At 39.0% G+C, this 12,447-nt stretch overlaps 1 protein-coding gene across 1 annotated transcript in view; it reads right to left on the bottom strand.

Annotated features, from left to right (window-relative positions):
* The window catches only part of BBS7 (Bardet-Biedl syndrome 7), a 1,778,061-nt gene that overhangs the window by 890,309 nt on the left and 875,305 nt on the right, over positions 1-12,447 (bottom strand). The window contains exon 8 of the mRNA XM_044061529.1: positions 10,774-10,904. Coding sequence (XP_043917464.1) covers positions 10,774-10,904 — 131 coding nt within the window. The remainder of the gene's footprint in view (positions 1-10,773; positions 10,905-12,447) is intronic.

Raw genomic sequence — 12,447 nt, 5'->3', positions numbered from 1 at the left:
GCTGTATGAACTACCTTGCCTTCATCCACAGCTCTGGTGACTGACTCAAAGAAGTCGACAAAGTTGAGCAGGCATGATCTACCCTTCACAAAACCAAACTGTATGGGACCCAGAGTTTGGAGATTCCCTATATCCTTGTTTATTAGGTCCATGATGATGCGTTCCATAGCTTTGCATATCAGACTCATCAGGCTAATGGGGCGATAGTTCCCAGGATCTGTAGTCACTCCTCCTTTGTGAATAGGGATGACTGTAGGAGTGTGCCATTTGGTAGGGACAAAGCCTGAGGTGAGGCTGTGATTGAACAGGGCACACAGGTGAGGTGCCAGTTCATTCTGTAGTTCATGTAGAACACAGCAAGGGATACTGTCAGGTCCCTTGGAAGCTGTATTCTTTGCCTTGGACAGCGCTGTTTTAACCTGTGCAGCAGTAATACTGGGTGCCTGGCAATCTACTGGTATTATGATTGTTCCTTTGGGGGAGGAGGGGTAAAGTTGGCACTGAATTTGTCAGCCAGTATATTGGCAATATCTGTTGGCTCGGTATAGGAGGTACCACTGTGTAGTAGCTCAGAGCAAATCTGGGTATTGCTGTGGAGATTCTTTACATAACTATAGAAGGCCTTGTGGTTGTCTTTACTATCTGCTGCAATTCTGTTTTCATAGCTAGCTTTAGAGGATTTGATGAGGGATCTCAACTTTTTGTTGAGGCTGATAAGAAGGTTTTTCCGGTCTTGGGACTTTACCTTATTCTGTATCAGTTTCCTCCTTCTGTTGTAGAGTTTGTTTATGGCAGAGGACCACCAGATTTGCTTCCTTTTTTTGGAGGAGAGAGTCTTGGCTCTATTGGGTATGGCGAGATCCATGCATTTGTGTACGTGTGTGTACAGTGCATTGGTGTATGATTCGGTGGTCATGCAAATATTCTCCATTTGCATGGGTGCCATGAAGTTAGCCACCTATGTTTTTAGGAGCCCAAAGTTAGCTTTGGGGAAGTTTTTCATGGTGGTTACCTTTGCGGGGGGTGGGGGATGTGGATTTCCAGGGAGATTAGTTTGTGGTCGGATCTAACCAGGGAGGAGTTAACTACTGGTGTAGAGCAACTGTTGCTCATGTTAGTAATGACCAGGTCAAGGACGTTGCTACCTCTTGTGGGGGCAAGAACGACCTGGTCCAGGGCATTTGAATTAATGAATTCCAGGAAACGTTGGGCAAATGTATTGGTACATGAGTAGTTTTTCCAGTTAATGGAGGGGTATTTGAAGTCACCCAGTATGAGAGTGTTAGGTTGGACCATAATATTCTCTAATGTGGTTAGGAACGTGGAGTGTGAGTCTTGGGACATTGTTCGGGACTTATAGCAGGCTATGACCTGAATTGCTGTCTTACCCAATGTTAGCTGCACCTGAGGTATCTCTGATGTGTTATGTTGGGCTACCAGTCTGGAGGTGTGCGCATCCTTTATGTATATGGAAACACCACCGCCTTTGGAGAACCTAACAGTTTGGTCTGGGTAACTAATCCAATTTTTGTGTTGTTTAGCGAGAGTATGTGGAACTGACATTCGTTAATGGGAATGTTTTTCTTTGGGGTAAACATTATGAGCTTGGTTTTGTTAGGGTTTAAAGACAGGTGATTAATGTGGAGCCATGTCTCTACCGTAGTAAATGCAGACTGAGTAATTTGCTGTAGCTGAGTTGAGTTTTCAGCAGAGCAGATTTAGTACAGTCATCTGTGTACTGAACAAGGGACCCTTGTTGAAATCATAGGTGGAGATTGTTAATGAAAATATTAAACAGTAGGGGTCCTAATATAGAACCTTGGAGGGATACCGGTGGGGTTGTAAATATATGGGGATGTAGAGTATTCCCATTTTACAGCATGTTCTCTATCAGAAAGGTAACTTTTAAACCAGTTGAGAGATGGAGTAGATAGTCCAATTTTAGAAAACTGGGAAAGGAGATGTGAGTGAAAGATCGTATCAAAGGCCTTAGATAAATCCAGTAATAAAGTGTGGACAATATTTCCTGAGTTGCGGCTTTATTAACTAGGTCCATAAAGTATATTAGTGCAGTTGAAGTACTATGGCCAAGTTTGAAACCATGCCGAGTTTGACAAAGGATTTGATTTTTGAGAAGGAATTGTAGAAGTTGGATGTGTACACATTTTTCCTCGGAATTTGGAGATGAGGGATAGAATAGCTATTGGGTGAAAGTTGGAAATATCTGTCGAGGCATTAGTGAAGAGGTTGTATGTTTACTTTTTTCCAGTGGTTGGGAACACAGGATTTCTGGATGGATCTATTTATGAGAATGCTAATGGGGTAAGCAACAGTGCCTGCAGCGATTTTTAGGTATTCTGTGGGTATGCCATTTGCTGCATTTGAGTTTGGCTTTAGTTTTAAAATAAGTTTTTTTATGGCTGTTGTAGAGACTGAATTCTGGCAAGCAAATGGATTTAACTAAGTTTGTAAGGGTGGATGAAGGGGTATGAATGTAGGGAGTTGTTTGGCCCAATGTGCTTGTAGTAGAGAGAGGAGGCTGGGTCTCTTTATGTTGACAGAGAGGAGTATTACTTGGGAAGTTAGTTGTGGTGAGAGGTTGAGAGAATGTGGCTGTGATATTAGCTATAGTGCCTATGAAGTAGGAGTTGAAGATGCTTGCTATTTAGTCTGATGTTTTGTCTGGGTGGGGGCAAGAATTACTTTTTGTGCCAGGATTTAGGAGAATACTGCTTTGAGTTGTTTTTTTTTTTTTTTTTGAAGGTTCAGGTAGTATTCTTTCTCATCTTTGGATTGTTTTTTTTTTTTTTTTTATCTGGTTACAAAGTTGCTTGTACTTTAATAAGTCTGATTTGTTCTTGAGTTTATGCCATAGCTTCCAAGTTTTGTCCCTAGTTATTATTATTTCCTTAGTAGATTTAGTTAACCAAGGAGCATGATTAGCTCTTATTCTTTTAGTTCGGGTGGGTGCAAAGCTTGTCTAATATTTTTAGAAAGGCAGTGTTAAATCAGTGCAGGGCGTCTTCTAGGGACAGAGTTTTTAGGTTATTCCAATTTATGCTTTTTAGGATATTGTTGAATGTGTGGGGGTTGAATTTGGATAGGTTCCTAACATGTCTGAACTGATGTTTTTTGTGAAAGGGGGTTAGGCTCTGCAGGAAGGTAACTGCTTATAGAGTTAGGGAGGGTGCCAGCTGATGAAAATTCTAATAGGTCTGGGACTAGGATCCAGTCTAAGATGGTTCCCTCATTGGTTCTATTATTATGTCTGGTGGGGGTGGAGATTAGTTGGGTATAGTGAAATAAGTTAATGTTGGTAGATGGAGTTTTTGAGGAAATATTAGATCAGTTAATGTTCACATTGACTAGGATTATAGTTTCGTTTTTTATGGTGTGGGAGGCCCAGGATAATATTTCTTTTAGAACAGGTATGTTATCGCCTGGGGAAATGCATAGGACTATGATACAGAGATTTTTAAAGTTGTTAATTTTTAGGAAGGAGAGCAAGATTTCCGTTTATGAACTGTGGGATGAGACCAGTAAATGGGAATATGTTAAAAGTATTAGGGAAATGGATGGCAACGCCACCTCATTTCTTGTTGATTCTATCAACCCTTATTATGCTGTAATTGGGAGGGAGAAATTCAGTCTAGGATGTCTGTTTTATTACGAGCTAACCAGGATGTAGGTCGGAGGTTTTGCTGCAGATACACTGAAGGTTTATGGTGGCTATGTGTGGTGATTTTAAGCATTCTGTGGGGTTTGTTGCAATAGGGGGATAGGTGGTAGAAGGACCAGGGTTGGGAATGGATGTCAAGAAAATAAATGAAAGTTGACGTGTAAAGGTGGGCAGTTTGGAGCTAATAAAGTACAATAAAAAGGGAGTAGGTATAGCTTGAGTTGTGAACAGAGTAGTTTGTGGGGAGGATATGTATTTTAGAGCAGAGAAGTGGAGCTATATAAAAGAGACTGGGATTTATTTCTGAATAGCTATCAGTTGGGGTGTATAAGAAGCTAGTTACAGAATTGGGTTTGGTGAATATTATTCTGAGGTTGATTGATGGGAATTGTATTAGAAGTGCTTGTAGTAGTATAGTATGGGATAAAAATATGTGTGAAATGGAGACAGCCATGTTGATTGGTGGGGATGGTGTTAAGTGGAAGTAAGTGGAGACTAGGAAGTGGATAAATTTTATTGGTTAGCTAATGGAAAGAGTTGTGGCTAGTGGATATAAATTTAAGGAAAGTGGGGTGGGTGGGAATTAGGGTAAGGTAGGGGAGTGGAGTCAGCCTGAACGAAGTGAGGGTGAACAGAGTGGGCTGCACAGGAGACATGGTGACAGGAGAGCAGAAACAGTGAAGCTGAAAGAACTGGCAGGTAAAATCAGAGCTGGATTAGTGCAAGGAAAAGAGAGTAAAGTCAAGAACTAAAAGCAAAAAGGGAGGGGGGAAGGAGATGTAAGGTAGTGTTTTCTGCTACTGATCAGAATTGGCCAGTAGCCACAGAAAGATACTTAGCTCTGTAAGGTAGGACAAGTAAAGAAGGCAAAGATGGGTATAGAATAGCTAGAAAGAGAATGGGAGTGAATAGTGGGGAAAGGAATTGATTACAAAATTGGCTCAGCAGTGAGTGAACAGATACAGATATTTAGACAGGAGTATATTTGGGATGTTAACATACAAATTAAAAGTTCCGACTTATTGCAGAAGGCACAGAGTCTGGTTATGGAAGAAATTTTAAGGCTTTGTTTGAAGGTAGTTACAGCTTGCGTTCTCTGTACTGATGAGTTGGCTAGATCTGATATCCCGGGAACAGGGAACAAAGGAAAGAATGTTAGGTGAGAGATGGGAGAGCTGTAGGCTTACACAGAAAAGTTGGCAGAGTGAAAATAGATTGAGTGTAGATGGTAAAAGGTACTGCGAGAAAGCCAAAGCAGCAATAAGCATTAATATCACATTTACAATGCAGCAGCATGAGAGGAGTTCAAAGAAATATGCTAAATTACATGTAGCAGTAGTAATGCTGTTAACATTCACTATCACCTACACTAGTGTGATAAAATACATGTATAAAACACAGAATGCTACCTATCTGGAGTGCAACCACTACTCTAAACTAAATAGTCCACTAAATGCAGATAAAATTCATCACCAAAAGCTCTAGAATGAAACTGAAATTACAGCTGAGAGGAGCTCTGTGTCAGTGCAGATAACTTACAGTTAAATTGCAGTCTCAAGCGACTACTCAACTTGCCTGAGCAATGCTGAATTCACAGTGACATCTGTAGTAGTCACCCATGTTAGAGCCTAACAGTAAGAGCACAGTAACAATAAGCACTTGAACCTTTGGGAAGTGACCAGATTCAAAAATCCCCTGACTGCAGCTGTAGTACTACATATTAGATAGGAAAATCTGAGATTGTATGAGATAGCCAGATTAGTAAAACAACGCAGACTCAAGTGTCTATTTTGTGATTATCTACAGAAGTTAATAACAGTGAAATACTGCTCCAGCATGTTGGAAACATACCTTATTTGCATATAACTGCTTCGGTTCAGCTGGGAGCAAATCAAATGGTAACTGGACCGTTCTGTGTTTCCTGAAAGCCCTGAGAGCAGCTGCTGTGCAAGTCGGTAATTAAAGAAATTGGTTATAGCATCACACAAAAGAATAACTATAATTGAAAATACCTTTGAGTAGAATAATTACAGTTTTAGAAGCAGAACACAGTGCTAGTACAGTACAGCGCTGATTATCTGAAACGTCAGTTATCCGAATGCTGCCTTTTTAAGAGTTGCGCTGTTGCATCTGTACATGCATCTTTTCTACTGCACAGAATTTAACTTTGGTTGCAGCTAAGTAGATAGCCCTCTCCACTTTTCAGTTGGTCGTGCCCACAAAGTAACAATTTCCTTTTGTCGGGCTAATTCAGACATTTCCTGTGTAGCACAATAGAAGTGATGGCTGCCACTGAGATAATTTGCCAAATGGTAAGTTAAAATGTTTTGTTAGATTTGCTTTTGATAGCAAGGTTTATAGCTAGCTTTTGCGTGACTGTTTTGGGAGATTAACAAGTTCACAGCTTATGTGTTTGGTTTAAAGTGTACTAGGAGATACAACTCTTTTGTGTAGGCTAATTTCTTTAATCAAAGTTTTAAGCATTTTCTTCAAATGTGTAAAAGAAACGCTTTTTCTGAGTAGTTTTAGGGTGGACCTGAGGCATTATTACTGAAGAGGACCAGTACCTTAGGTCTGCTGTTCCATTGAAAGAAGGATGCTGTCAGTCTCGTTACATGGTAAGGGCATAGCTGAATGTAATGAATGGCTTGTCCGTAGTTCATGGCAATGGTGTATTAACCTCTCTTGTGCATTAGCCAGTGAGAATTGCTCAAGAAACACTGAGGTAGAATTACTGTTGTAAAGGCTGGTCGAAAATGTCATGTTTTGCAAAGCTAACAGCTATGTTATTAAACGTTTTTTTTAACTCTCCCAAGGGTGTGCAGAATTAGGGTGACAAGTCTTAATCTTCACAATCACTGGTGAGTGTTTTTTTAACTGTGCAAATACCATAAATTGGTGACTGTAGAACATCTCATTCCAGTTGCAAGAAGTAGGAAAACATATACCGTATGAATTGGGGGAAAATCTCATTGAATGCCTCTCTGTGTAGTTTAATGATAATGTGATTTTTTTCCCTTGATGCTGTGACTTAAGGTGGAATACATACTGTTCTGCAGCCGTGGTGGGAAAAATAAACTATTTTATGATGGTCTGCAAATGTTTTTTTATCCAGTTCAATTACATGTTTGATTATCCAAACTCCCCTAGGTCCCAATTAGTTTGGATAATCAACTCTCTGCTGTACTGCTCCTGCACCACTGGGACCAATACGAGAAAGGGAGAGAGCTACAAAGGTAAAAGATGACATGGAACGCCAGTAAGGGAGTTTAAATGCCACAGGGCATTGTGGGAGAGATAGAAAAGTGAAAGCGCTAGTAAGAGAGTTTAATGACAAAAGGCATTATGGGAAAGATAGGAGAGTGAAACCACTAAGCAACATGCAGGAATTAGTATGTACAGTGAACCAGCGAGATTGCAGCAGAACAGCAGAAACAATCAGTGAAGCTGCAAGAACTGGCAGGTAAAAGCAGGAGTGGATTAGTGCAGAGAAAAATGAGTAAAGTCAAGAACTAAAAGCAAAAAAGGGAGGGGGGAAGGAGATGTGTGGTCAAGTTTTCTGCTACTGATTAGAAGTGGACAGTAGCCACAGAAAGATACTTAGCTCTGTAAGGCTGGACTAGTAAAGAAGGCAAAGGTGGGGGGTAGAATAACTAGACAGAGAATGAGAATGAATAGAGGGGAAAAGAGTAGAGCAGAAAATCGGCTCAGTGATGAGTGAACAGTCTAACAGATACAGATATTTAGAGAGGAGTATGTCTAGGACATTAACATACAAATTAAAGTTTGACTTATTGTAGAAACCAGAGTCTGGTTAGGGAAGGAATTTTAAGGCTTTGTTTGAAGGTAGTTACAGCTTGTGTTCTGTACTGAGTTGGCCAGGTCTGATATCCTCCGAGTAGAATAACAACAGTTTTAGAAAAATAACACAGTCCTAGTACTTCTCCTGCACCACTGCGACTGATACGAGAAAGGGAGAGAGCTATAAATGAATATAACAATCATACTTAATTACATCATGCAAATACATCACACTTCACATGATTCAATCATTAGTTTAAGGGTAAAGTAATGGAATTATTTGTTAATAGTATTACTACATAGCACACCACATTACTCGGTCATTAGTTTTAAGGGTAAAGTGACAGAATTATTTGTAACAGGCTTATTAAAATAAGCTAGCTAACCAATAGGGAGTAATAGTTATTTAATATACTCAAGGTATAACAGAGCTAGCTTAATTTGTTAATTAATTTACAAATTACAGTGCATTTTACATAATTATTGTACATTAGACAAAGTTAAAAGGACACTGACAGAGTATGCAAAGGTAAAGAGCTGAAATACAGAAAGTGTAGGTTTTAGTAAACTATTATACCTCACAAATATTTACAGGAAATTTAAGACAACATTTAGAAGGCAGACATCTATTACAGACATAAATCTAGCTGAAAATGTACAGACACAAGTTAATACAGTATATGTTAATTATGCTTCAAGACCGGTCATAGAGGTATCCCTCTAGTGCTGATTTAATTTAGTCTTCAGAAAATAGCCATCATGCCTGATAGGCTATATAATAAAAAGGAAATGGACTAAACAGTACAATGTTTAAAAAAATTAAATCTATGGATAGAGAGAAAGGTTTCATTTGCTATAAGAGGGAGACAACATGGTACAACAAGGCACCAGTTCATAAGGTAGAAAACACAGATAATAGTCAGTGTAGTTTTACCATTACAACATACTGCAATAGAAAAGAAAAATAAGCAGAGTTAACAGTTCGTACTCTGTCTAACTTGACTGGAGACTCAAAGGGATGGCATTTTCTTCATGCTGTTTTTGGAACAGCAGGGTTGAAAGAATTACCTGTTTTAATCAGTTTTAGAAACCACAGAAATAAAAGACACTGATTTTCAGAATACTGTGCAGGTTGTAGATATATCATGCATACATCAGAACTTAGACTTGCAGACTCTATGGACTATGAACCTAGGTAATGGGGTAATCACTAGAGCAGGTATAGTTACTTCTTGCATATGGAGCTGTTAAAACTATTTGGGAATTATATAAATTAGCCTAGTTGCTGGAGGTATTGAGTAATAATACCTTTGAGACCATAAATGACATCACTATCTATCAGGACACATCTGCAGATTATGAGTGAGGTGGTATAAAGCCTGTATATTCAAACCAGATTGCAGTAGTTAGTAATACAGATATGAAGTAACTACAAAAGAAGGTCCTTGTAAAACTTTCATCAGGGACCTCAGAGGGAGCTGTTAGACTGAGGGTATTCTTAGTGAGTTCACTATACTACATGAAGGTAAAATAATAGGCCTGAAAATACAGAGTCAGACTTGTGTTTAATGTATGCATTCCGTTTCAGGAAAAGACAGTTCAGTAGAAAGGAAAAGATAATCTTGCTGACTAAGCATGAGATGTGCAGAAATAACAGTTTTCAAGGGAAAGCTACAGAATGTTGCTTTCTCAAGGGAAAGAAATGTGTACTTGCAATGGAATGCTAGATAAAGAAGAGATAGTTAGGACCCTGTGAGGCACATGCAAGACAAGGCTAAAGAGGCAAGTAAAACATTACAGGGTTTTGGTATTATTAGGAAATACCTTCAGATATGGTCAGTGGAGTCAGTGAAGTTAGCTGATATGCAAAAGGTTTTGCAGTACAGACATTCGAGCCTAACTACAGAGGTCAGGTCAAATATCCATACTATTCAGGAGGAAAAGACCGCTTCAGATGATATTATTCAGGAGAATCAGAATATATGTGCGAAACTTTAGATACATTTATCAGCACTGTTAACCAGCATTCCAGAATTTCTACAAACTGTTATTGTTTCTCAGCACTGTTATTGGAAACAGTATTTGGGTATTGTTAACATCAAATAAAGCATTTTAACAGAACTACAGTGTGTGCATAATTCATTCTGAAAAGTACAAAAAGACTTGGCCCATAAAGGAGAGACTGGTACCTGTTCAGCACAAGTTTGGGTAATTAACAAATAAAGACATTAATTTCAGTTGTTTCCAGTTAATTCCAGTATACTACGGTCTTATCAATTCTTTCACCCTGCATGAGACAAATACTATTTAAACACTACTGTGAGATTGCTAACCACAGTACTACCCCAGCATGAGATAGATGCCACCATATATACAATAAGAATGCTAACTACAGTATATTCCAGCATGAGATAAATGCCACCGCACAGACTACTATGAAACCGCTAACCACAGCAATACCCCAGCATGGGACAAATGCCAATTATACACTGCTAACTGCAGCACTACTCCAGCATGTGACGAATGCCACCTATACACTGCCATGAGACTGCTAACCACAGCATTAACCCAGCATGAGACATATGCTACTGTTTATACTACTATGAGACTGTTAACCACAGCAGTACCCCAGCATAAGACAAATGTCATGTATACACTGCTAACCACAGAATTAACCCCGCATGAGACAAATGTCTCTTATACACTACGAGACTACTAACCACAGCATTATCCCAGCATGAGACAAATGTTACCTCTACACTACTAAGAGATTAATAACTGTAGCTCTACCCCAGCATGACAGAAATGCACTATCAGAATACTAACCACAGCAAACTCCAGCATGAGATAAATGCCACCACATAGACTACTATGAAACTGCCAACCATAACAATACCAGAGCATGAGACACTTGCTACCATATACACTAACAGGTGACTGCTAACTGCAGCATATACCTTATGTTTATAAAAAGTTTACTCTTGATTCATGAAGCTGAGGTCTACAGGTGTGAATTTAAGGATGGAATGACATTAACAGCCTCCGGTGAATACTTCAAGTTAATGATACAGTGCAATGCCGTACAGGTGCATTCCTTCCTACTTGTATAACTTACTGCACAGGAGTTCTCAAAAATTTGTGATGAATACTATGAAGTCATAAAATAATAGCTTGTACCAATAAATAAATGATAGCATGTACTAGCATTGTCCAGTTTCTATGACTAGCAAGACTTAAGAGAAGAAATATGTCTTAAAATGTTGTCTACCTGCTTACATAAAAAACAAACTTACATGGTCATATCGTAGTGATGGTTCATTTGCACTGTCAAAACTGTAAATCTCCAGGACTCCATCATCTCTCCCCACTAGTAAATCATTAACTCCATCACCAAGTATATCAAAATAATCCATACACAAAATACCTACAAAGTGGGAGAAAAATGAATACATCATTATCAACATATCATACCATCCTACCATAATACAGGCAGAAAGTGCACATAATTCCGAGTAGCTGTCAACTGCTTTCATTTTTATTATCCCAGAATAGAGATTAGCGAAGATAATGCATTTCTTAATGGTGTGGCATTTGCTATAATTGAAAACTGTTAGCCTATGGACATTTTAAATGTAATTTAGACATATTTCACAAAAAAGAACTTTTTGTTCTGATAAGCTTACTGCAATATTACATTTACATTGGATCTCAAAATTGTCATTCCACTGATGATTACATTTATTTTTCTTATATTAAAGAATTGTTTGCCATATTTACTGCCAGTACCACTAATACTGCTTCCTAACCAACCTTCAGATCCCTGGCCACTTATAATACCTTTCTGTTATTTTACAAGTGCTCTGCTGTTGTTTTTACAGCACATATGTGGTCAACTGTATTACAGTGTTAACAGCAATTTATAATTGTCAACAACTTTCTTTGTTAGACCTGTTAGTCTTGGAATTAAACTTTCTGTTTCATAAGTTTGTAGGGTATTCTCCTGCAGCTCTGAACAGTTTTCCTTCAGTCACTTCCTCATAGTCTGTTTATGCAATGCTGAACACACAGGAGAAACTGGGAACATTCTAGGAATATGGCTGCTTCCTGTGGGTAACTTATTATCTAACAGCTGCCCTACTGTTTAGGCTCTTGAACCTTTTCCCAAAATCCAGTCAGTGCAAGTCACTTGCAAAACAATATGCAGTGCAGGTGAAATCCCACATTCTGTCCAGCAAGTAAATGAGAATATTAATTTACTGTTTTGCTAGAATGGGAACCAAAAATGACTTCATCTTAATATTCCATAAGAACGGCAATGATGTATAGTCAGCATTTTTCTTTTATTCAAGATATTGAGGATTATGATTGGGTCTCTGATCATAACCAAGCTGTTTCTGATCAAAACATTCACTCAGAGTGGATTGAAGCTCCTGCTGCCTGCTGATCATCAAACTATTTGCTCCTTATCACTAGGGCAAGATCTGACTAGGACGAGCTATGGATTCTGGCAGTCATCAGGGTTGATTTTGCTTTTTTGCTTGCTAGTTCAAACCCTCAGCATGCATGCACTCATTAGGCCAAGCTCTGAGGGAAACCATGGAATTAACTGACTGTGGAGGGTAATTCCCTCATTACCACAAGGGACATAACTCCAAGTAGTCCAACTACCAGGAAGCACGAGCAGTTGTTTCCTCTGGTCTCCACCTAAGGAAAACACACCAACTCATGGGTCTCCGAGTACACACAAAATATATACAGTATGTGTGTGTGTGTGTGTGTGTGTGTGTGTGTGTGTGTATAACTGAATACATAAAAACACTCTGTCGCTCTCTCTATCTCTGTCTCTCTTAATATACACACACACACGCACACACACACACACACACACACACACACACACACACACTAATAAATCAAAACACCAACAAATCCAACACGGTGGTCTGCAGTGTGATACAAGTGGGTGA

Source organism: Protopterus annectens, chromosome 2.part0, assembly GCF_019279795.1.
Source record: "Protopterus annectens isolate FY-2018-M chromosome 2.part0, PAN1.0, whole genome shotgun sequence".
Taxonomy (NCBI): domain Eukaryota; kingdom Metazoa; phylum Chordata; order Ceratodontiformes; family Protopteridae; genus Protopterus; species Protopterus annectens.
The sequence above is the reverse complement of the archived record's forward strand: the minus strand, read 5'-3'. Positions and strand labels throughout refer to the sequence as shown.